Below are 24886 nucleotides of genomic sequence, written 5' to 3' on the forward strand. Positions count from 1 at the left end.
TACGAGGATTCTTCGCATCACTTGCACTTGTTAGGTATTGTCATTCGTTCATTATTTTAAGGATGCATATGAATGGTGGGGCAGACCCAACTATGAATGCGGCTACCCAAGTACAATTCTCAGCCGTGGCTAACCTTGGTTGCGAGTGATATCAGAATCAAGTCCTGGGCCACCGCTTCGCCATGCAGCCCTACAAGTAGCCGTTCATAAATGTTTGTTTGTACAGCCGAGTACCACATCTAATTGCCCTGTAAATGAGTGTCTACCGTAAGTGATGGCTCCTTCTTCGCGTGGCCCACCAACCCACCTACAAGTATCTGTCGGATACTGACATTTTTAATGCTGAAAAATTGCACTGAGGAGCACTCACATGTTTGATATTATGCACTGCACTGAATCTGGCTAATTGAGTGATATCAAAACAGAGCATACACTGGCCACCGTGAAGACGTATGGTTGAACAGCTCCCACGAATGACACAGCAATGGGAAAGACTATTTATTAATTTGATTTATATAAGTATTTTTTTTCCCGTGGGCTCCGGTTTCCTCCCACATGTAAACATGAATTGGCCAATAGCACCTTAATTTATAGAGGACTATGGCATAATTCTTTCCATGTTTGATTATTTTTTAAGTTAAATTTACGACATTTCATTAACTCGTTTAATATATCCTCAATTATAACCAACATGTTAAATAATTTTTAAGAATAAAAAATATTACAATTAGTTGCACACATTATAATAACTGATAAATCACAGGATTGATTACTGAAATATAAAGTAATGTATATTTAATGATCGAGGTCACATTAAATCAACAGATATTAAACATCTTAGATTATCAAACATATACAAATGTGCTGCATGTATATGTTGCTGATTATAAAAACATATATGTTGTCAATTTGTGCCCACTCTATAGACAAAATGTAAAATACACTGCTAATGTCACCTCTGTTAAATTCTGCTTGGACAGCGAGTGCTATGAATTTTTGTGCTCTTGGCAGCCACAAAGCCACTTTCTCTCCACAGCTCAGGATGTAATCTTCGTAGGGGCACGGTGTGTGTGGGTATGGGAAACAAAATTCCTTCAAAGAAGACGCATTCGGCCGTGTTAATGCTTAAAGAACATTCGTTTTTCTTCTTTGGTTCTTTCGGTAAAGTCACGTAGAATGAGAATAAAATAATAAATTGATAAAATAAAATAACACAATAATATTCTCACGACGTTTCGGCCACAACACAAGCGGCCTTCATCAGGTGAAGGGGCTGTCCTCCAGACAGTCTCGTCCCTTCACCTGATGAAGGCCGCTTGTGTTGTGGCCGAAACGTCGTGAGAATATTATTGTGTTATTTTATTTTATCAATTCATTATTTTATTCTCATTCTACGTGACTTTACCGAAAGAACCAAAGAAGATGAATCCTTGCAGTCACGAAAGCTTTAAATCGAAACATTCGTTTTGCCAAAGAAATTAAATACGATGACAGTTTCTTGCTTGGGATTGCTAAATTATGTAATTCTGGCTGATGGTAGTCATGTAGGCCCACGTCTACAGCCTGTGTGCCTGAAATTTTACCCGGGATTGGAGTGGCCTGCTCGGCTGACTGCAGTCTCTTACCCGCCCCACCCCACATTCACTATCCATGGACATAGCAATATACGTAATTCTTGATAATGATGTTGTCGAAAATGAAAAAAGTAATTAAATATGTTGTCAATAATTGACGATATATTAAATACATTGTTGATAAAATCGAACATGTATAAAGAATACAGCATTGCAACAATACATCATGCAACAGAGGATCGCAGAGCTTGGGCAAATGTTGGCACGGGAGCATCGCGCGGCTGCTGCCGTTCCCGCTCGTCTGTGCTTCCTGCTCGCGCCTCTGAGCCATTCTCTCCACACGAGAGTGAACAAATACTGTGTTGGCACATTACTATTTGAAATGTATTATTAATTCACAAAGGGCTGTGTGTCTGCTGAACTTCTGTCGCACGGTGCTTAGCCAACCGTGCTATTCAGAGGCGCGGGGTCAAGGACAATAAACTAAACACAAAAAAAAACCTCTATCATGGACAAAAATCCGTTCTAAAGAAATTTGTTTTCAGTCGAGATTTGAAAGTGCATAGCTCCAGTGGCTTCCTAATATCGGATGGAAGATCGTTCCAGAAGAGCGTCTGAAAGCGCGATGCGGTGGCCAGAAAAAAGCCGCTGCCGCGAGGACGACCGGAGGAGTTCGCGTGAAGGTTTTAACAAACATTATATTCCACGCTGCGAATTGCCCAGCGGGCGCGTACGTGCGTGCGTGCGTGCAGGACTCTCCGTCGTCTCACCCAGAGCCCCCGCGAGGTGGGCGCCGTACAGCGAGAGCCCCGTGGCGGCCGCGTTCCACAGGGTGCCCACCACGGCGTACACGAGAATGGTGCCCAGGTTGTCAAACAGCAACCGGTTGGGCATGGTGTAGCTGGCGTCGAGCACGATGGGCGGCAGCAGGTAGAAGAAGAAGGCGGTGGGCGTGAGCGTGAACTCGGCGTAGCGGCTGGAGCCCAACACCACGCCGCCCAGGACAATGCCCAGCACGATGAGCAGGCAGCTCTCCGGTACCACTGAGGTCACTCTGCTGGACAGGTGGAAGGCTGGCGACGACAGGAAAGAAGGTCATTCGCGCAGGGCAGTCGAGGGACCGAAACGGGAGGACTTCTCCACAACTCTGGCGGTCCCCTGATGAGGCTGATTGGTGCACTCACCGGCGAAACGTCACGAATTGCAAACGTTATGGGGTTTACTCTCCAACGCACCGGTTGTGCTCCACTACTAACATGTCTTGTTTACGTTACAAACCCAACTAATTGGCTGTGCTGGGTGGTGGCGGGTTTAACAACACATTTATATTTACACCAAGGCCGTAGCCATGGAGTCTACATTGGGGGGGACCAAATCTTCCAGGGGGTCTGGGGTCCCCCCCCCAGAAAAAAATATAAATTTTAAAACTAATTTCCTGCCTAAAATATTACAAAATTCCCTAACACATGGGATGGACTTTTTATGTATTTTTTTACAATAATGTCTAAGAGTGTATTGTATTACATTGCTCTGTATTTTCTTTTTTACCTTTTCTTGTTTCATTGTATGTAATGGCAGAGATTAGGGATTCATAAAGTACAACCACAATCATGTAAACAGAAATCTATGCATTGTTATATGAAGACAAGTTCAGCTATTGTGGCCAAGGTTTAACAAATTTTGTTTTTTATTTAAATAGCATCGCAATGATTATTTTTTGTAAATATTTTTTATAGCAATATATTGGGGGGGGGGGCATTTTGAGCATATTTGAATATTGGGGGGGGATGAGTTTTTTTGGGTTAGATCGCGTAAATCAAGGCCGTAATTATAATATATTTTGGAGGGGGGACACATCTCCCCCCAAAATATATTAAATCAAGGCCGCAATTATAATATATTTTGGGTGGGGGATGTGTCTAACCCAAAAAAAACTCAATTACGGTTAATATTTGTCGCGAAAGCCTACTAAATCGTCGAGAGGGTTGCAGCTGGCTACTTTCCTATGGTGCAGACTCGTTGCCAATGCAGCATGATTGTTGGGTTTTTGTTTGTTCTTAAACTGCAGTTGTTGAGCCCAGGATACAAAAAAAAAAGGATCCAAACTCCAAGCGGCCAGCGAACAAACAGCGCTGCTTAAGTTGTAACAGATGAGAATGAACGCGCATTTCGAACTTAGCGAGGTTATACAGACGTGGAACAAGAGGTGGGAGGAATTTAGACTTAAAACTTTCGTGACTGCGGGAATTCACGCACGTGACTTTACCGAAAGAGCCAAGAATAGGTGGGAGGAAATGGCGAAGATGAAGTGTGAGGAACTAAGCGGAGGGCGAGATACATGTTTTGATCTGCATTGGGGCATTCAACATAGTGTGGCTAAGAGGAAGCGGTCAGTCTGGTCGACAGAGTCCTAACCATGGGTGGAGGAATCAATGACGGAAGTGCATTGGAAGAGTAACCGTGGTGGTAATGGTATAAGAGTGATAAGGACACAACTCACTGCCGATGAGCGAGTGACCGATGTGAATCGGTGAGTGCTGGATCAACCATCCTTTCAAGTACACTGAGGGAGGAACTGGGTGCTTCACCCAAGATATGACAACTTTATCGATTATAGTAACCCAATACGTATATGTACTTTTCTAGCATATCCCACGACCCTGAAGCTTTCATTATGGAGTGAACCCCCTCCTATCCACGATTACATGGGAAAGGAGCTTTCGGCTGATCCTATGATCCATGCCTATATGTGGAAATAACTCCTGTTCGGAAATTAAATCAAAGAAAAATGCGAATATTATATTCATACTTGCCATGAACATGTGGATAATATTTGTTTTAATGCAATGCTTCCTGGAGACCCTTAGTGGGTACGCCCACAGATAAACACAGATAATATATATTCTTAGCTCCTCTTCTTTGGTTCTTTCGGTAAAGTCACGTAGAATGAGAATAAAATAATAAATTGATCAAATAAAATAACACAATAATATTCTCACGACGTTTCGATGAATCAGAAGATGAATCATTGCAGTCACGAAAGCTTTAAATCGAAATATATTCTTAGCTCTTTCGGTAAAGTCACGTTGAAGAGAAACAATAAAATAATAAAATATATATAAAACAATTTTTTGTTTTCTATTAATTTTTTATGGTTTTATATATATTTTATTGTTTCTCTTCAACGTGACTTTACCGAAAGAGCTAAGAATATGAATTACTGCTGTCACGAAAGCTTTAAATCAACAGATAATATAATAGGATGGATTTGCATCTTCCTGCCTGTTAGTCACAACAATTCAAGAGCAGAATAAACCATCATCATTACAAAACGTAAATATGAATGTATAAGCATCGTCCTTAAAAATATATAAACTGTATACTAATTATCTTGGCCTCGTTGCTCAGGGGATCAGAGGACTGAGCCGGCACTGCTGAGATCCTAGTTTGAAACTACGCTTTCAGCCACCCGTGATCAAACCTCAAGTCTAGCGAGTTGGCGGCCTCAGCCTGGTCACCAATCACTGCAACAAGAAATAACGTTAAGTTTGGTTTTCTTTAAACGCATCATTTGTTCAAATTCCAGCTGGAACAATGAAAATATCAGTTTGAATGTGATGTGCCAAACAGCAGCCTGACAGCAGAATGTGTGAAAGTGTGCTCCCTCGTGTCATGATAAAAACACAACTTGAAGTGTTGGTGAGATGTTAACTACCTCGCCTGCTATGCAGGGGGTCGTGGGTTCAGTCACGACCCTTTGCATGTTCTCATCGTGTTTGCGTGCATTTTTTTTCCGCGTCCTCCGGTTTTCCCCTCAACATTTAGAATCGACATACGTTTATAGTATTTGGCTCCTGTACATTTCCACATGATAAGCCACTTCGTTGAGCTATCATTTGTGGCCAGGTCGCTTCTGAAAACGAGCTCTATGGCTCAGTGGGCCTTACATGGTAAAATTTAAATAGTTATTTTTGGAAACGAGTTTTGCAAGAATATAATTTGTGCAGTCATTCACGAACGCACAAGTAAGTTTCAGACAAATCAGACTCAATTTACTGCAATTCAGCCCATCCAAAGGGTGCGATTCACCCAGGTACTGCACACGCTAACCAGGGAAAATATTGATTAAATGTTTGCAGTTACTGCATGTCATTATCACCTTCAGCAACACAATGCAACTTCTACACAATGAGAGGCCAACAATTGAAAACAAGCTTGAGGCATTTCATTTCAGATTTCTTCCCCAAGAGCTTTAGAAACCTAATTTGTTCTGATCAATGTTTCCAAGGTTTTCATTTTCATGTGATGCTATAATGCACCTTGCTTTCTTTTTTTGCAACTGGATTGCTGATTGAATCTCACCTCAATGACCTTCCAATCCAGTGTTTCCCATCATTGTAGATTATGTTCAACAGTAGTGTTAGTTTAGGATTTGCACTGTAAGCTCTTACATATGAAGCCCAAAATAATGCTATTCATACAGTCATTATCAGGTGTATTTTTCTTCTCTCTTTCAAATGTCCACATGTAATGTGGAATAAGACTGTACACGCATCGCCACTCTTTGTTTACAATGTGATTTAACGCGATCCATTTCATCAATTACAGGATAGGTTTTCAATAAGGGAAGTAATTTTGAATAGAAATGCATTCAACCCCATGCAGTGTCTGAACCAGAGAACAGTTAATGGATTTTGAGATTAATGTTGTCCGTTTAATTTTTTTTAAAGATTATTGTTAGTCAGTGATGATCAGCCTTTACATTGTCCTGACTTTACCTCCACTACCAAGTCAATGTGATCAGATAATTACAGTGAAGTATGTTGTTAAACGTGTGGAGACTTTCTCACACATACATATGTACATATGTAGAGGAGCATTGTGAGTAACCAATGAGGGGGCGAACAGAAGGGGGTGCGAGCCGTTTGACAATCAAGGATGACGTAACGGGACGGGTTGTGTAAGGGGCTTCAGAGAGCACCTTCGGGAACAAAGGCGGGGCCGAGAAAGGGGGAGGAGCCGCCAAGGGGTTCTTAAGGGGGACCCCGTGACGAAGGCGTGGTCGTTGTGGGGAGCCAGGGCAAAGATCGGCTGCAGAGGGTCTCTCTCTCCTGGTCGCGGGGACGGTGTTAGCTGAACCCCCGCTTTGGGCTTACGAGTGAGAGAGCCAAGGGGATAGCCGAGAGTAGGGTCCCGTAGTACTCAGTAAAGGGTCGGCTGGAAGAGAGAGCCCAAAGGGTAGCCGAGAGTAGGACCCAAATAGTATTCAGTGTCCGGGGTAAAGGACCGAGATAAAGTGTATCTACACTGGTGTGAGTGTAGGATGTCGAGTGTGACAGTGTTTTATTAAACGGCAACAGCCCTTATAGTGTTCCGCGTGGTTCTACTGCACAACACATATGTTCGATGGCTTTCACAACTCTCAAAATAGCCTAGCAGTATTTCCTAATTTCAATACCATAACATGCTACATATGTGCTGCATGACACACGTGGTCATGGGTCTGTTATTTTCGGAAACCTTTTTTTTCCTTCTCAGCATTATTCCAGTTGTGTTGATGACGTGATGACGAGAGACAACATTGTCCATTCGGAACAGTCCTCAGGCAGTAAATCACCTTGTGTCAGAGAACGGCCTGTGCAAGGTTACATCTAGACACGTCGCAATTAGTGAACTACAATTGATTTATTCACCGAATCACATCACATGCATGAGGCTTGATTATATGATTTGTGCAAAAGTATACGAAATGGTACCTTGAGGCCTAATCGTATGAACGAGACAGAACAATGCCGAAAATATTACACAGATTATACAAATGAAACGGTACAAATAAGAGAGATTGAGATAGATGGAGCAAGACACACTGCAAACGGAAAAGTACAATACAAATGGACAAAAAATAATCAATTCTGGAATTGATTCCTGGTGCCCGATTTGTGAAGGTTCCACTCATACTCTATCACAAAACTTATTCTCAATTTCACTTAAAGTGACCTCTATATTGACTATCAACAGCACACCAAGACCCCACTGGAACGTCGGATAGGCTAATTGGCCTGATTTTTCGGCTACTGTGGAAAAGAACATCCGCAACATCTCCACGGACCCTGAAAAGTTTGAGCAGTTCATCATGCTCGTGAATAAAGCCTGCAGGAATGCAATTCCGCAGGGCTATCGGAGGTCGTACATCCCCAGCTGGATTCCGGAAAGCAAAAATCTTCTCCGAGAACATTAAAGCGCTGGTGACCCAGAGATCGCAACAGTCCTTTCGCAGTCGTTAGATTCTGCCAGACGAGCAAAGTGGGCAGCATTGATGGAGTCTTTTGACTTCACGCACTCCACCCGCAGGGCATGGGGATAACTGCGAAACCTCGATGGATTGGCACACTCAGAAAACCGGACTCCTCAGGCAAATGCTAATGGGATAGCGACGCAGCTTCCCAGCAATGCAAGAACAATCGGAGGTTTAAAACAAGAACGCACATTTAAATAAGCCGCGAAAGATACACTCTCCACCAGTGTCAAAAACTCTCCTGTAACTGCAGCTGTGCTTCCAGAAGAAATAGGCACCACACTAGCGGTAACAAAGACAGGTAATACACACAATGTGCAGGAAGGACAACATCAAAGGGCTCACATAATGCGCATGCATAATGTATGTTGGCTCAGTAATCACCCCCCCACTTGGCACAAGAGCGCAGAAGTGTGGTCACCACATCTACGCATCTATATAAGGAACGAAACAGGTGGCCTTTTCCACAAATCTGGCTGTCGCCTGATGAAGCTAGTTGTAATTACTGACGAAACGTCGTACTCAGATTGTAAATGTTGTAGCTTGGCTTTCCAACACACCGGTGTGCTGTACTAGTGACGAATTGGCATGTTTTGTTTACGTGACAGCACATTTATATATTTACGGGATCTAACCCAAATAAAACTTATGAAAGGCAGGTAAAGCCACAGGAATAGATAGCATTTAACCGGAATTCCTAAAACACCTCGGCAGCAAAGGAAGTACCTGGCTGGCGAAACTTTATTTAAAAATCATCGCCACCAGCAAGCAACCAAGACTTTGAAGAAAATCCAAAGTCATTGCTCCCTTAAAGCGAGGAAAACCTGCTAATGACCTGCAGGCCAATCTCTTGTCTTCGTACAGCCCACAAGCGACTGGAGCGAGTACTGATAGCTTGACTCTCTCCTCTCTTTGAAGCCACCATACCACCTTTTGCAGGCGGGTTTTCGGCCACAACAAAGCTGTTGTGACCAGGTCCTCGCCTTGATATCACACATCGAAGCTGGCTTTCAGCATAAACAGAAAACAACAGATGCTTTCATAGACTTGTCTTCTGCATAGGACACGGTCTGGCGCCAAGGACTCCTCTTTAAACTCGCCAACACCATCAAGTTAAAAAAAACGGTTTGCCTCATCGCCAGTATGCTCAGTGACCGACAATTTCACGTCCATCTCGGAAACCAGGTCAGCCGTCAACGAACTCTACAAAATGGCCGACCACAGGGGTCGGTCTTAGCACCAACAATGTTGAATCTTTATACCAGCGACATGCCGACTACATTAAGCTGCAAATTAATTTACGGAGACGATCTAGCACTGGCCATCCAAGCGTCAACTCTCAGCGCAGCTCAAGACATCTTGAACACTGACCTAAAGAAACTGGAAGGTCATTTCTACTACTCGGTGTTCCATCTCAACAACGTGGAGGCAGAAAGTACGCTGAAGGATCGAGTTTTTTGTGGTAAAACCATCACCCATGACCCACCCCCGAAATACCTTGGAGTGGTACTCGATTGAAGTCTCACTTTCAGGCAACACATTAAACACCTGAGCAACAAGATAGAAACCTGCACAAACATCCATAAACTGGCTGGAACAAGTTGGGGCTGTGATGCGCGAACACTCCGGACTGCCACGCTCGCCCTCGTGTATTCGACAGGGAGAGTATTGCTCACCTGTGTGGGGATGCAGCACTCAGACTCGAGTTATCGACACACAACCGAACATTACAATGCGTGCCATCTTAGGTTCGCTGAAGTCGACGCTGACCCAGTGGCTCCCAGTGCTCACCCGGCATCGCTCCACCGCAACTCCGTTGTGAGACAGTTGCCATACGAGAGTAAACAAAAAATTATTGTCAACCCCAGTACCTTCCGATCCATCGGGACATAAACCCAGTGTCACCTGTTCGCCCCAAAATCATGCCACCCCTTCTGGATCACAGCAGCCTCACCCCTACACCACAAATACAAATGATGGCGAAAGATGGAAGCAAGTCTGGACTGCGGTTGACGTCAAAAATAAACATCTCATACAGTGACCCTACCGTTAAACGATGCCCATGTGGCCGATATGGCCACCTGATGCACAAATTACACATTAAAGATTCGGCGGCCTGAGAGTGTGGCCACCAATCCCAAACCATCGACCACATCGTAAACACTCCGCTGCTGCCATCTTCTCTCCTTTAAAGAATGAATTAATGAGAGCCACTCTGTTAATCCATACGAAAGAAGAAGATTGACCACCACATGGCATTAGCAGTATAAAACGAAACATTGTATATCCTTATTCTATTCTTCTTTGGTGCTCTGCATTAACAGCAAGTCCTCGGCTGTTCGCATCCTCTGTTTTAATTCACATATCTGGATTTTTTTTCTTGGAAATTAAGTGGAAAAACAACGTATCCTGTTTTTTTTCACAGTTGTTGGTGACCGTAATTTAGCACACTGCACTTGAGAACGCAGCTTAACTATGCATGGCTATCTCAAACCAAGTCCAGAAACTCGGCATCTCAGTTGTGCAAGGTGAAAACACTCTTGGTCTATGTTTGAACTTGATAGATCAATTAGTTTGCATAACAGCAGATTGTGTCAAGAAAGTTACATTTATATGAAATGTTACAACGACTAGGAATAGTTTATTTTCTATAATGCCTGGTTGTATTTATTGGGATGAATATATTAATTGACTTTAAAATACTTACAACAATAATTTTACTGTGTTTGTTTGTTTGTTTTATCTCACAGTTTGTGGAGGAATGTTATGCAGACCTTCATAGCAAATGAAAAAAAAACCCAGGAATAAGACCACTTCTCAGATAAAGAGGAAGTTCTAGTCATCACGTTTGAAGAAGTCAACTATTGTTCTGCCCCACGGCAGATATGGGGGTGTGTTTACACAGGAACTGCCTGATATGATGGTGTTGAGTTTGGTCACGTGACCAGGAAGTTAAGGGTCTAGAAGCCACGAGGCACACCAGGGATGCCAGCCATTACAAAGAGTACAAAATGGAGGCACAATTAGCGTCTCAGTGAAGACAGGTGCATCTGTTCATTGTGGGACTTTAAGAATAATTGTCTGTAAGTTCGTTTATATTCTTATAATACTGGGAATGTTGTTATGATGTTAGGATTGCCGTTATAATGCTGTAAATGCCTTTATACTGCTGTTAAATTGTTACGATAAATATGAGGCCTAGTAAACAACGAAGCCTGCCACTTGCATTATTGTGAATGTTATTTGTAGTTGGATAAGTCAAGCCAGACTTATGCCCATGTAATTTAAATGGGTTCTTGAGAGCAAGGATCAAGAAGTATCTCATCTACAGTTTAGTGTTATGTGCTGCGCTGTACATTTGGGCAGCAGTATGGTGATTACACAAAGTGACCTTATTTAAGACAGTAGCTTATTCTCTTGTTGTATAGCTATTCATTGCTAATGTTGGTGCCTGGTCCATCGAGGACCTATTATTGAGATTCATGTTATCTAAGACGATGTTATGATGCTGCAGGGTTCATTCATTGTAATGATATTGCAAGTATTAACAAATGCTGTATTTTGTGCTGTGTTTTTCCATCAGTTTTACCTCGTTCTTTTGTAGTGACATCGGGGATGTCACTGTATGGTGCCGGCCTGAGAGGGCCGTGGCGTGCGATGCACCGCCATCGCGTACACCCCGTGGGCGGGTGTAGTACCAGCCCTAGCGGGGCTTGGTGAGCGCTGGGATAGCGCGGGCAGCACACACGGCGTGTGGTGCGGCCTCCCACCAGGGGGAGTGGTGGAGTGTCAGCCCAGGGGCAGGGTTGACCCGGGCCATGGCACTCTGGTTGACCCCGTAGACATGTGATCCAGAGTGTCCGTCAGAGAGGCCCCTAGGCGGGAGGGCTAGGGGGTGATCACTTGTCCGGGGAGAGCTCTCGAGAGGGATCGAGAGGGAGCTAGAACGCTCGAGAAAGCGGGCGGGGCCAAGGGCGGAGCGGCCCCAACCCGAGGGGGATATAAGGTGGGTCCCTGAGAGGGACCGGGGTTGCTGCACTCTACAAGCTGGAAGCTCTACGTCTACAAGCTGGAAGCTCTACAGGCATCAACACGTGACCGGGACCCGAGTGAGGGTCAGACCCTCCGTAGCTGTAACTCCTCCGTATAGGGTAGTTAGCTGGGTGGCCACCACCCTAGGCTGTATCTGGTAAAGGGGCAGTGACCCCTTTGTGTTACGTGTTGATATTACGAATAAATATGTTGCCTCTAAAAGAACGTCTGCGACTCAGTTGGCCTCACTACAACTGGTGTCGGAAGTGGCCAACACGCTCGTTTATACAGCTAGCTGTAGACTATGTCTATGCGTCGCAGACCACGTACCAGGACGTCGGATGTTCACCCTGGCTCTGAAAGTTTATTGAATGCGAGGTTAGCTACTCGGATAGTCGTGCAACGCAGCGCCATGGCAGATCTCTCGCCTACTTCAGCAGTTTTTTCTTGCTGTGGTTGTCCCACCTGATGACGATTGCTTGTGTTGCGGTCAAAACGTCGTGATCTATTATTTTTCTACCTACGTGACTTTACCGAAAGAACCAAAGAGTATGGATTCCTGCAGTCATGAAAGCTTCAAATCAAGAATGACATGTTATATAATGCACTGTTTGAGTTACTGAGGCATTTAAGCACCATGTATATGGAAAGCTTATTATCAGAAATAACGTCATCAACAAAGAACGTTGAATCAAAACGAAAAAGTGTGCCAAGTAGCACGAAGAGATGCATATGTGCAATTACATTGAGAGACAGTAAGAATACCGCATGGATTACAGAACACATGCGTTTGACCATCAAGAGGGGTAAATGGGCTTGGGCTGTGCACGTCACAGCGAGGGATGACGGTTGGTAGTCGGTTGGTAGTTGATGGTTGATAGTCGAGACTTAATGATGGAGTGACGGCCCAGGGAATGGAGCAATAGAATCAGCTCGTGTGCGGATGTTGGGTGATTCCATTGAATGGGAGACAGAGCTTTCAGTAGTCAGGCGCCTCGTTCGTGGAATTCCTTGCCCCCAGACCGTTAGGGGCGCTCCATTAGTCGAGGTTTTCAGGGCCTCGTCCGAAAGCACATTTATTATCTCACACGTATCCGTCTGTGTAGGGTTGCCTATTCGTTTTAATGTTAAGGGTTTTTGTTTTACTGGGATTCTGTTGTAAAGTGATGTGAGCTCTTGTGTGAATGGTGCTATATAAAACTGAGCTTTACTTACTTACATTGCAGAATCGTGAGATATGGCAATGGCTTTGGGAGGCCTTCATCCATCAGTTGATTGGTCATGGCCACTGATGATTATACTGATTGTACTTATAATCTAAAAAGTTCCGTTCATATATTTTAAAACCACAGAGCATTTGCTGCACGACTTAATTATATATTTCTGTCACACACATACACTCGATATTGTAATTAGCATAAGTGTAAACACCTTTAGAAAGTGCACTCAGAAATCCTTCAAATTGAGTGTTCTGACTTAAGCTTACAACTTTCATTATGATGAGTAGGTCTCAATGTAAGACAACCAGGCTCTTTCCGACTGAGCCAAAACATAAAATCCAGGTACAAGCTATCACATTAACAAACCAATTTAGACAAGCCTTTGCACAATAACGTGTTGTCTCTTTCTCTACAGCAAAATATTTCACGATAGCATAGCCAATTTATTGTTAAGTTTTCAGAGATAGCAAGCTTACAACTTTCATTATGATGAGTAGGTCTCAATGTAAGACAACCATGTTCTTTCCGACTGAGCCAAAACAAAAATCCAGGTACAAGCTATCACATTATCAAACCAATTTAGACAAGCCTTTGCACAATAACGTGTTGTCTCTTTCTCTACAGCAAAATATTTCACGATAGCATAGCCAATTTATTGTTAAGTTTTCAGAGATAGCAATTTGAACTACGATGACCAAAACACCCCGATTGGAAAAGGACAAACGAATGTGCCTTGAAGCTGTAACCACAGCATTGGCAAGTTCAAGGGCATTGCTTGTGAGAATTTGTAGAACTTGTTAGCGCTGGCATATGAATTGCTTACGATGACCAGTGGCATTTCCAACCCACACGCAACAAAAATAGGTATATGCGTCTTGCCTTTTGTGTGGTGTTACCTAACCATGACGTGCTGTATGCTGCAACATCTTGAGCGAAGAGCTTGCGAAATTCCCATTACCAATATACTTTCGTCGTCAGCGGCACTCCGATGATTGAACGCAAACGTCATTAATTGAATTATTGCTTTGCAAGATTGGGCAATGAAATGGAAATGTCATTGCCCAAATATAGAATGTTAAATGAGGCAACAATGGTGTTACCACTTCTCTGTACGGTTATCCAAATCCACCATGCAAAAGTAATACTGTACTGTATCTCAGTCGGCCTTCATCTGCCAAAAAAGCAGGTGGATATCGTCGCATTGTTAATTATGGTAATCGAGTGATGCAAGTTGGTAAAAAGAAAAACAACAAAGGCACAAACAATGCCACTGATAAGCTAGTTCAGATGCACTCTGCATTTCAGTTACAGCATGTAGTGAGTTTTTCGTTTTAGATTTCAGGTTTCAAATACAAAACCCCAGTATGATGCCACACACACGATCTCAGCAGTCACCATAACAACTAAATTAAGTGCCATGGGAGACTGGATTTCCTGTAACGTCCCCAACCTTGCCTTCCTCGGAGACACAAATAGCATGTTTAATATTTTATTATAACGTGGCCACAACGGCATATGTTTTATTAATACACGTGCTTTCAAACTGGATTCAACTAATTAGCCATGCCATTGTTTATTACTACCATTTTTATCCTTGGGCACTAACATGTTTAAATTACGACCAGCTATTCTGCCTTTGTAAATGACACATGTGTAGATTGCTGTTCGTCAGCCAATTGCATACATGCATTTGTTGCGATCTTAAATGCTTTCATTTTAAACTTGGTCTGAGATGCTCTGGTATCAGATGACACAAACCTGTGCATGCCAAGGTGGTTTAAAAGTTAATTGCATACATATATTGTACATGAAGACCATTCTTGCAATTGCTATAACAAGCCACTCTCATTGCACTGCTGGATGGAGGCCTCCCTAAGCCATTACCATCCTGCAAATGGTATCACGGTACAATAATCCACGTAGCTCTTACACGAGCTGACTTCAATGCTCGATCTCGACAGCAAGTCATACTCTCAGGCATGCTCGTTCATTCAACTGCCCAGCTCCACTGGTCGTAATCGTCAATACGATGCCTCTGATTCGTGTCCTTTCCCTGATATCTGTATTCCTATTTCTATCTCTCAGTGTAATATCAAGCATGTATCTCTTCCTGCCAATTTTGCGACACTTTTTAGCTTGTGTTCACTCTGCCAGTGCCCAAGTTTCCAATATATATGTCACAGCAGGTAATATGCATGGATTGATTGAGAACGTCCTTCTTGAGGAATATCTGCTATGTCACTTTCCATGATAGAATTGAGTTTTCCAAAATATATCTGTTGGAGGGGAGTTTAATCCAACATTGAGACTGTGTGTGTGTTGCTGTCCGTGGTGCTGAAACTGCAGAGTGTGGGGCATTAAAGCAAGCAAATCATTGGATACCACCTCTATGCAGGTTAATATATAATATGATTGCACAATCGTGTCAAGTGATGACCAATCCACACGTGCGTTATGGTAAAGTTACAGGCCAATAACCAGGATCTTTGAACGTGCAATTACTGTACGGAGAGTAATTAAGTTGTTTAACATGTGAGGAGAATGTACAGTATTTGCGTATCCGTAAATTTGCTTAAGTAAAAGTCGTCTTCCAATTCCGCTGTCTTTATCAAGGTCATACAATCCCTGCGCATTTGGAAGGTCACGTTATATTTGAGTGACGATCAGCCGAAATCATTGTGCCACTTGCCAGTGTTCTGCAATACATAGAGCAACCACTAATATGTCGAATATAAAACACAACCCTTGGCACAGCACCGATAAACCATACACTGTACAGCACATCATTCATTTAGTTGCTACTTTATACCCTTACATTCAACCTTTTAATATTTCATCCTCGCTACAATTTTCCGTCAATCGATCGCAGAGATATCTTGGCTGTCACCTTGTCAATGCCCCCTTTTGAATAAATACATCTCAAACGACACACATGCCCTAGTTAAATAAAGTTACTTGATGCACTGGGAATTCAGTTCGTAGAGAAATACAAACCCATGAGCTGAACACAAATCAACGCAACAAATCTTTCATCATCATCATCACACATCGTCTACAACGACACACAACAGCTTTTTTTTATCCCTTTTATTTTTCTAAACCCACCAATTTTTGCCAGGCTGGCCACGAGTATCCACACAGCGATGACGTACGGCTCCTGAACGTGGTCCCAGTGAAGGGAGACCACCGCGAAGCCCTTGCGGTGCGACGAGGAGACACTTTGAGGACTCCATGTGGTCGGGCACGGCGTAGGAGCGAAGGCGCCCTGGCGTGTGCCCGGAGGCCCTTCCGTTCCACCGGCCCCTGTTGAGGCCACGTCTCCCCCTTCGCGGCGGTCGTCCTCGTCGCCGCCGATCGCTGACCCGGGAGACGAGGTGGTGACGATGACGATGAGGCTCAGAGTGGCCACGCTCATGAGAAGTGCCGATGCGCCTAAACGCTGACCTCCATTCATTGTGCGCACCGCTTAGCAAGAGAGCTGGACGCCGGTCGGTATGTGTGGGCTGTGTATTGCGTGTGCGTTTATGCGTGTATGTATCGATACAAGGGTACGTGTGTACGTATAGAACGCAGTATGCGTGTTGTTTTTTTATGTGTAGGTTTACGTGCGTGTGTTAACAGTACTTGCCAATAACTCTACGCAGCTGAACGGATGATCTTTCGTTCGGTGTATTCGATGACATCACGGCTGATCGTCGCTCTCGTTCGATGACCGTGTTACGCACGGTCATGCCCGCTGTATTGCACCTGAACTGATTCTACGTGTATTTATGTACGTACGACCGTAGATACATACAACGTTGCCGAATCTATCGCTCTAATGCAATTCACTAATCGATGCGGTGTGTGTGTGTGTTCTGCATGTGTACGTGCAGTCATTGTTGTTGCTGTACACTGCGCTGTCTCCGAATGCGCGTTCCCGTGCGTGAACGTCGTCTTACTGTATGTGTCCACGTGCAGTACTGTACACACACACACGTGTGTGTGTGTACGTGTGTGGATGTCACCTATATAAACGCATACCGTGTCGCAGAGCCACACGGCCACGTTACGTGCTGCTGCAGACCCTTCGGGGAACAATATGTTGCAATAGATGCGGCTTTGTGAACTCCCTCTGTTAAACCTCGTCACTCATCGCCCCCACGAAGCAAGCGTCTGCAGTAAACCCCAAAAAACAGATGATGTTCAATCGTCACACCACACACTAGACACGGACGTCAGGCAGCTCTGCGTCCGACTGCGGGTATCTGTCCACTGCGGGTAACCAAGCCTTTGTTTGTCCGAACCGGTTTTTCCCTGCAAGCCAGCGACGGGATAATGATGATGGCATAGTCGTGATTACGTACACACACACACTGGGGAAGGTGATAAATCTCTGCTTTTACACCCAGCAGGCGATGAGGGCGTTCGTCCGTCTGGGTGATTCAGTGAATGAACCTTCTGGCGGGATCCCGGGGTCCCATACGCCCCCGGCTCTCGCATAAACATTATATTGCGAGCTTGTTTGCCCGTCCAAGGACGGGCGTATTGCGGTAAATATGAAACTCGCAAGCGAAAATCATACCGGGACGTGATATGTTCATTGCATCCATTCGTGTGCGATTTGTAAGGGCGCGGTGACACAGAGCTATTTCATTTTAAGGTTACATAATCCCTTGTTCATCAAGACGTCCTTTTTACTTTGATGTCTCAAGAGCGTGACCGAGATCGCGTGCCGTGAGGTTCTGCCTTTGCAGTGAGGGTTATAAGCCTCGCCCCCCCCCCCCATGTGGAGTGACGTCAGCCGCTAATTATTATTCATGAAGGGAGTGTACATTTGGAGGACGTCACCTTATAATGATTATTAATGGAGGGGCTGTTCAATGTGGAGTGACGTCATCTGCTCATGATTATTCATTTGGGGGGGGGGGGGGTCTCCATACGGAGTAACGTCACCCGATCGTGATTATTAATGAGGGGCGGGTCCATGTGGAGGACGTAACCTGTTCATGATTATTGAGGGGGGCTGGTCGACGTGGAGTGACGTCACGCACGGGACACACACATTCTTGGCTCATTATAGTAGTAAATAATGTAAATAAAAACTTAGCTCTTTCTCACCAATGGGTTTGAAGGATGGTGGCAAGTGTTGTCTTGTTAAACTATGCCTTTAAAACTGGTACCTGCAGTACCTCTATTTAAATACACTATCGAAAAAGATATTTACACCCCCCTGTCAATCATCGTGTTTCTCAGTGTGGATTTGTGAACACACTTTGTAAATAGTACATAAAATAGTACGCGTTTTCAATGCGCTGTTCATATTGTAACAAGCGTTTAGACCAATGTTACTCTACATAGTAATGGGTCGCCGCTCCTCTTATCCGCATTGATACGAGCATTATGTGGGGACTATGGCTTAACCGCAAAAAAAACCCTATCTGCACAGATGCATACGGACAATATAAGTATTAGTAATAGGTTTTTACCCTTTTATCTGGCACCAAAACTAACACCTTTATACAAGGGATCATGTTTGCAATAACCACAACACAAGCAGCCAAAATGCAAACAAAAAGAGACAACTCTGATAATGATTCATAATAAAGGTTTTTGGGTTAGATCGCGTTTATTTATAAATGTGTCGTAACCCTCCACCACCCGACACGGCCAATCAGCAAAAAAAGTGTCACGTTGACAAAAGACAAATAATTCACTACTTCAGCCCACCGGTGTGTTGAAGAGTTAATCCACATTTACAGTTTGAGTACGACGTTTCGCTGGTAAATACTTCCAGCATCATCGGGCGAATTGCCCGAGCGAATTGCCCGATGATGCTGGAAGTATTTACCAGCGAAACGTCGTACTCAAACTGTAAATGTGGATTAACTCTTCAACACACCGGTGGGCTGAAGTAGTGAATTATTTGTCTTTTGTCAACGTGACACTTTTTTTGCTGATTGGCCGTGTCGGGTGGTGGAGGGTTACGACACATTTATAAATAAACGCGATCTAACCCAAAAACCTTTATTATGAATAATATTGGTCGCGAAAGCCTACGTGTTAAACTCTGATAATGATATTGGCACTCTCCTTGAAATTGATTGGTCCACACCCTAGACGGCTTTTCTTAGAGCCTAGTCTCCACTGGTGTTGGACCAGATGACGCCAAAAGGCGTACAACTCAACAACAGCGCACTTTCAAAGTATTGAGAGCTCGGGGTAAGCATTTACATTATGAGACCTTTGCCAGTAGCAAGATATAGTAATAGATTTTTACCCTTTTATCTGGCACCAAAACTGACTGCTTGTGTTGTGGTTATTGCAAACATGATCCCTTGTATAAAGGTGTCAGTTATGGTGCTAGATAAAAGGGTCAAAACCTATTACTATATCTTGCTACTGGCAAAGGAGGAATTCACGTTGCAACCCATCTCATCTGATAAATATCTGCAGGTAATAGGATTGTCATCAATTGATCCTGGCTGCAGATATTGGTAGGTCACAAATAATAATGAAGATAAGAGAGAAGTTTCACTGTATAATGAATACCGTTATGACAAATACAGGACTTAAGTCGTGTAGGCAGTTTGAGCAACTTTGGATAAGACTTATTATGATCATGCCCATACCCGAGCATGGAGAGCATTCGCCTGTTCACACGACGTGACACAACAGAATGATCCACGCCAGGTGGGTCATGGCGTTTAAGTGTGCGGTCGGACGGAGTCGCCAAAATAAATTAATCCATTACGATTTTGACTTCCGTTTATTCGGGACCCTGGGGTCCCACCATAAGGTTCACTAATGCCCGTCTTGTCTTGTCAATATGTACGCATGGATATATGCATTCGACGGACCCCGTTCAATTTGCATGGCTGTGCACATCGATCCTGGCAATTGGTCACTTGTCACCTGTGACCCCGTCGATTGGTGTGACAGCCACAACGTGGTTGGTGCACGTGGCATTTAATCGTCCCCCAATTGTCCCCTAAATGCTCCAAATTGTCCCTAACCTCTAATTGTCCCAACAACAACAAAACAATTAAACGCTACACGATGATATGCAGTCGTGTGCTCTTTCAATTGTAATGAGTAATTGATGTACTGTATTGTATACAGTCCCTATTATATGCTGAATATGATACACAAACGTGTAAATCTATTAATACTGAATTAATGCATAAACGTATTAACAATGATAAAAACATATTCTTGGTTCTTTCAGTAAAGTCACGTAGAAGGGAAACAAATAAAATAATAAAAAAATAAAACTATAAAACAATAAAATTCTCACGACTTTTCGTGAGAATTTTATTTTTTATATATATATTTTATTTTATTGCTTCCCTTCTACGTGACTTTACCGAAAGAACCAAGAATATGAATCCCTGCGGTCACGAAAGCTTTAAATCAAAATGATACAAATGTACACTATGCATTATTCCATATTGTAGTGCTTATGCTGCATTAATGATGAGTGTCAAAAATACAGCTCTGCTTTGCACTGCAGTACATCATACTCGTATAAAATTAATTTCTGCCTCGAGTTCCCTAGCTGGCTGCTAGCTGGGCTCCTCTCCACCCCAACAAAGGCTCCATTGTTCGTGGCTGCTGTGGGACGTTGCCACATAAACTAGCTGGGTAACTGACTATAAAAGGATTTCCCGTGTAAAAAATATATGACATTGAATTGAAACAGCGGAAGAAGCTCGGAAGACATGATCGAGTTACACCGAAGAGGTAGGAGCAACGAATACAGACTGACGTGGTTCACTTAAAATTACTCTAACTTTTCAATGTGTGCTCCTATTAATATAATTCTCTCGCCTGAATATTCTTGAAAGTCCGAGGAAAAAACACTCACAATACATATTGTCTTGGCATTTTATTACGTTAAAAGGCAGATCACCCGGGTACAGGATTGTGAGAAGAAGATGAAAATTACAGCCGTCTCTTATTTTCTGTTGCAGAGCAACGAGCTATCTACTCGTAAAAATAAATATATCGTATATACAGTACACCGTGTAACCAGTATGCTTTCGCGACCAATATCCATAATAGAGGGGTTTTTTTGGGTTAGATCTGTAGTGTGTATCTCACGAGGCACACACAGAAGTCTGGAGGCACCACGATGTATTAGCAACTGAACAGGGCTATGGGCTAACAATACTCGGGGTTATTCTAGACCCCCAAAGGGGTCTCTATGTAAACCGAGTCCTCGATGACCGACGCTCCAAGACCCCCGCAGCAACGCCGCACGGTAAGCTCTTCCAGCCAGACAACCACGATCGCTCCGCCTCCGTCCCTCTTATCCTCTCGAGCGTGGCCTCTCTCCGCCTCCGGCCACGCCCCTTCCTCGGTCTCTCGCGACGGAACCGGAGCCAGCGTCACGTGTCCTCCGGGCCCCTGTTTCCGGGCCCCCTTCACTACTCCGTGTCAGCACGTCCCCTCTCTCTCTCTCTCTCTGGGACGGGACTCTGCTCTGTAGGGTCTGCTTCCCCGCCACGTCTCCGTCGGCCCCATCGAGAGGTACGTGCACACTTATTTACCAGTTGTGGTTGTAGTCGGCTTATACGTTGTAGAGACGCTATTTACATCTCTACATCACCCCCCCCCCCCCTTTATGAAACTCAGCCGTCTTGGCTGACCAACATATAACCCACGCAACGTGTGGGCCTCCAACTTTTAACGCAACATAACAACAATAAATTATCCCGAACGAGGAACAAAACGATATTTACACTATATACAGGACCAGGGAGAAGAAAAGTGGGAGGGAAGGGAGAAGAAAAAATAATAAGTTGCAACTATCTACAATGGCCGACCCACCCCCCGGACAGTCCACAACTACACCCCGCATATGTAACACCGCACACGAGCACAAGATGGGCCGGGTCAGCCATTGACCCATCTGGCTTGAGCGGCGCCCGCGAACCACGGGTGTAGGTGCACTTTGACGCCGGAGGATGGTCATTTAAATCCAGCAGTCTTTGCCCAAGTCCTTGATGCCGGGCCGTCAAGCGAGGAGGGTGCGAGCCCCCTGGAGGTTCCGGGAACAGCCGGAAGATGACTCGATGAGCACAGGATATCCCGAGGCGAAGAACCGCCAAGCAGTGAGGGGTCGGGCGATGGCGGCTCCAGACTCCCCCGTCCACCCCGGGCCGGCACTACCGGTAATGTTGGGTGCGTTAGACGCTTGTACCCTGTGTATATAACAATATAACTGTCCTGAGGAAGGACATCAGCCGACGCGCGCCCCAGCTCATCGGACTGACCAAACACCCGGCCCTCGGGAAGTGGAGATGAAAGACTAATGGCCACGATGGGTACACAAACCAGTGGCGGTGACCACACTGAATCTGCACGCACTGCGGACTCCTCACCTCCACCACTTTGCCCGGGCCCTGCCATGGTTTGTGTAATTTCGGAGAGGTACCCATGGGGACATGGGAGCAGTGGAGCCACGCATTGTTCCCTGGCGTCCATAGAGTCATGGACTGGCGGGACCTGACGAGGCCGAGTTTCCCCGAGACGCCTCCTAGCTTCTGACAATCGCTGAGGGGTAAGACGCATGGGGTTCGAAATCTTCGTACAATTTTCCAGTGGCTTGAGCTGCACATCAATTGGTGAGTCACAATCCCTTCCATACATTAAAAACAATGGAGAAAACCTGGTAGAAGCATGCAGGGCAGAACTATATGCGGCGAGCACGTTCGGAACTTGTAAGTCCCAGTCTGACTGGGCTTCATTGACACGTTGGCACAACATCGAAATCAGGGTTCTGTGTAAACTTTCAACCATACCGTCCGTCTGGGGGTGATAAGGCGACGTGCGCACTTTTTTGGTACCCAATTGCTCGCAAACCTGTTTCAACAGCTTGGACGAAAAATGTTTGCCCTAATCCGTCAAGAGACATTCAGGGGCACCTTTATACAATACGTAGCCATGAAGGAACGCGTCTGTGATAGTTTCAGCAGACTGGTTTGGTAGCTGCCAGGCCATTGGCCAACGCGACAAATACTCCACCCCCACCAATAAATATTTATTCCCCCGCGGAGTGGTGGGGAACGGACCGAGAACATCAAGCATGACGAGTTCGTTCACCCGGGCAACACAGATGGATTTCAGCAGTGGGCGTTCCGCTCTCGTCAGAGGTTTGCGGCGAGCGCATTCTGTGCAACCCTGCAGCACGTTATAAACGTCGTCGGCCATGCCTGGCCAGAAAAAGTTAATTTTTAGAGTAGCCAATGTTTTCTGGACACCAAGGTGCATTAACCGCTTATGCTCCGCACGTATAACCTTCCCCCGCAGAACGAATGGCACCACAATGGCGTATCGATGGGATTCCTCATCCCATCTCATCAGCAAGCCCCCGTCAAGGATTACCGACGATACTCCTCGTCTGTCACCCTGACCCTCTGCCTTACCAACACGGCACCGCAGTTTGAGCAGGGAGGCATCCTCCATCTGGAGTCCCCCCATTCGTCATGCGTGAGGCCGAGCGTTCTATCACGCATCTGGACAGTGTCTGGAGGACGAACGTCCGCAGACACCGCCTTAGCCTGAGGCAACTCCCAAGCAGGGGTTTTACAGCGTCCCGACACCATGAGGCATGCACATGAGTCTCGAGGTGGCAGTCTCGAGAGAGCGTCCGCGTTACCATGGCGAACGCCCTTTCTGTACGATACTTTAAAAGTATAGTCCTGAAGGACCTGTAGCCACCGCAAGAGCTGCCCGGATGGTTGTTCAACCCGCAGCACGTACTGAAGGGCCGCGTGATCCGACCGCACCTCAAAGGCCCTCCCATAGAGGTACGGATGATACACTTAGATAAAATAGACGACGGCCAACAATTCTCGCCGCGTTACACAATACCGCTGTTCCGCAGGGGATAACACATGACTAAAATAAGCCACGACCTTTTCAACACCGTCAACCACCTGAGACAGCACGGCGCCAATCCCAGTGTCGCTGGCGTCCATGTCGAGGAGAAAAGGTCGGGAGAAGTCAGGATAGCAGAGAGGAGGTGCTTTGACCAAACCCTCCCACAGTGCGACAAACGCCGCCTCCTCCTCCATCCCCTAATTAAATGTCTGGCCTTTGGCAGTAAGGACATGCAGGGGTTTTGCGATAGTCGCAAAGCCGGGCACAAATCGACGGTAATAGAAGGCAAACCCGACGAAACTTTGCACTTCACCCACCGTCTTGGGGGTCGGCCACGTACGCACACACGCCGTTTTGTCGGGGTCTGTCGCTATTCCGGATTCACTCACAATGTGGCCCAGATATCACGCTGACCTCTTCAGAAAATGGCATTTTTGCGGCTTTAATTTTTAATTGGCTGCCCGCATTTTGAGAAAGACGGCTTGCAACCGTTGTAGGTACTCCTCGAATTTACCTGCAAAGACGATGACATCGAGATAGATGAGGCACGAGTCCCACTGGAGCCCTGCCAAAACCAATTCCATAAGCCGTTGGAATGTGGCTGGACTGGAATGGAGTCCCATGGGAAGGGGATTAAACTCAAACAAGCCCTGGGGAGTATGAAATACCGTTTTAGGCTTGGAACTATCATTTAAGGGCAACTGCCAAAAGCCGGAAAGTAAGTCAAGGGTAGAAAAGAACCGCGCCCCTGACAGGGCATCCAGGGAATCATCCATCTGTGAAAGTGGGTATGCATCGGCAACAGATATATTGTTTAACTTTCGGAAATCCACACGAAACCTCAAGGTGCCATCCTCCTTTTTGACAAGGACAATTGGAGCCCCCCACCGACTGTTGGA

General features: G+C 45.1%; 2 protein-coding genes across 8 annotated transcripts in view; one reads left to right on the forward strand and one right to left on the reverse strand.

Annotated features, from left to right (window-relative positions):
* Positions 1-17679, reverse strand: part of LOC116944128 (sodium/hydrogen exchanger 3-like) — a 125847-nt gene extending 108168 nt beyond the window's left edge. For 3 of the 6 annotated variants that reach the window (XR_012942355.1, XM_032957581.2, XM_076068293.1), the window contains exons 1-2: positions 16227-17676; positions 2345-2647 (exon numbers count right to left, since the gene is read on the reverse strand). Coding sequence is in view for 5 of the 6 variants with exons in the window: in XM_032957581.2 (XP_032813472.2) it covers positions 2345-2647; positions 16227-16575 (652 nt within the window). In the remaining variant the exon portion in view is untranslated. Of the gene's footprint in view, positions 1-2344; positions 2648-16226 lie in introns of all 6 variants that reach the window. The other 3 variants (XM_032957579.2, XM_032957578.2, XM_032957580.2) reach the window with 3 other exon arrangements.
* The window catches only part of LOC116944130 (centrosomal protein of 72 kDa-like), a 49578-nt gene continuing 41215 nt past the window's right edge, over positions 16524-24886 (forward strand). The window contains exon 1 of one of the 2 annotated variants that reach the window (XM_032957582.2): positions 16524-16613. The gene's annotated coding sequence lies outside the window, so the exon portion shown is untranslated. The remainder of the gene's footprint in view (positions 16614-24886) is intronic. The other variant, XM_032957583.2, reaches the window with a different exon arrangement.

This window comes from Petromyzon marinus, chromosome 20, assembly GCF_048934315.1.
Source record: "Petromyzon marinus isolate PM22_M1 ecotype Great Lakes invasive population chromosome 20, UKy_Petmar_22M1.pri1.0, whole genome shotgun sequence".
Classification (NCBI taxonomy): domain Eukaryota; kingdom Metazoa; phylum Chordata; class Hyperoartia; order Petromyzontiformes; family Petromyzontidae; genus Petromyzon; species Petromyzon marinus.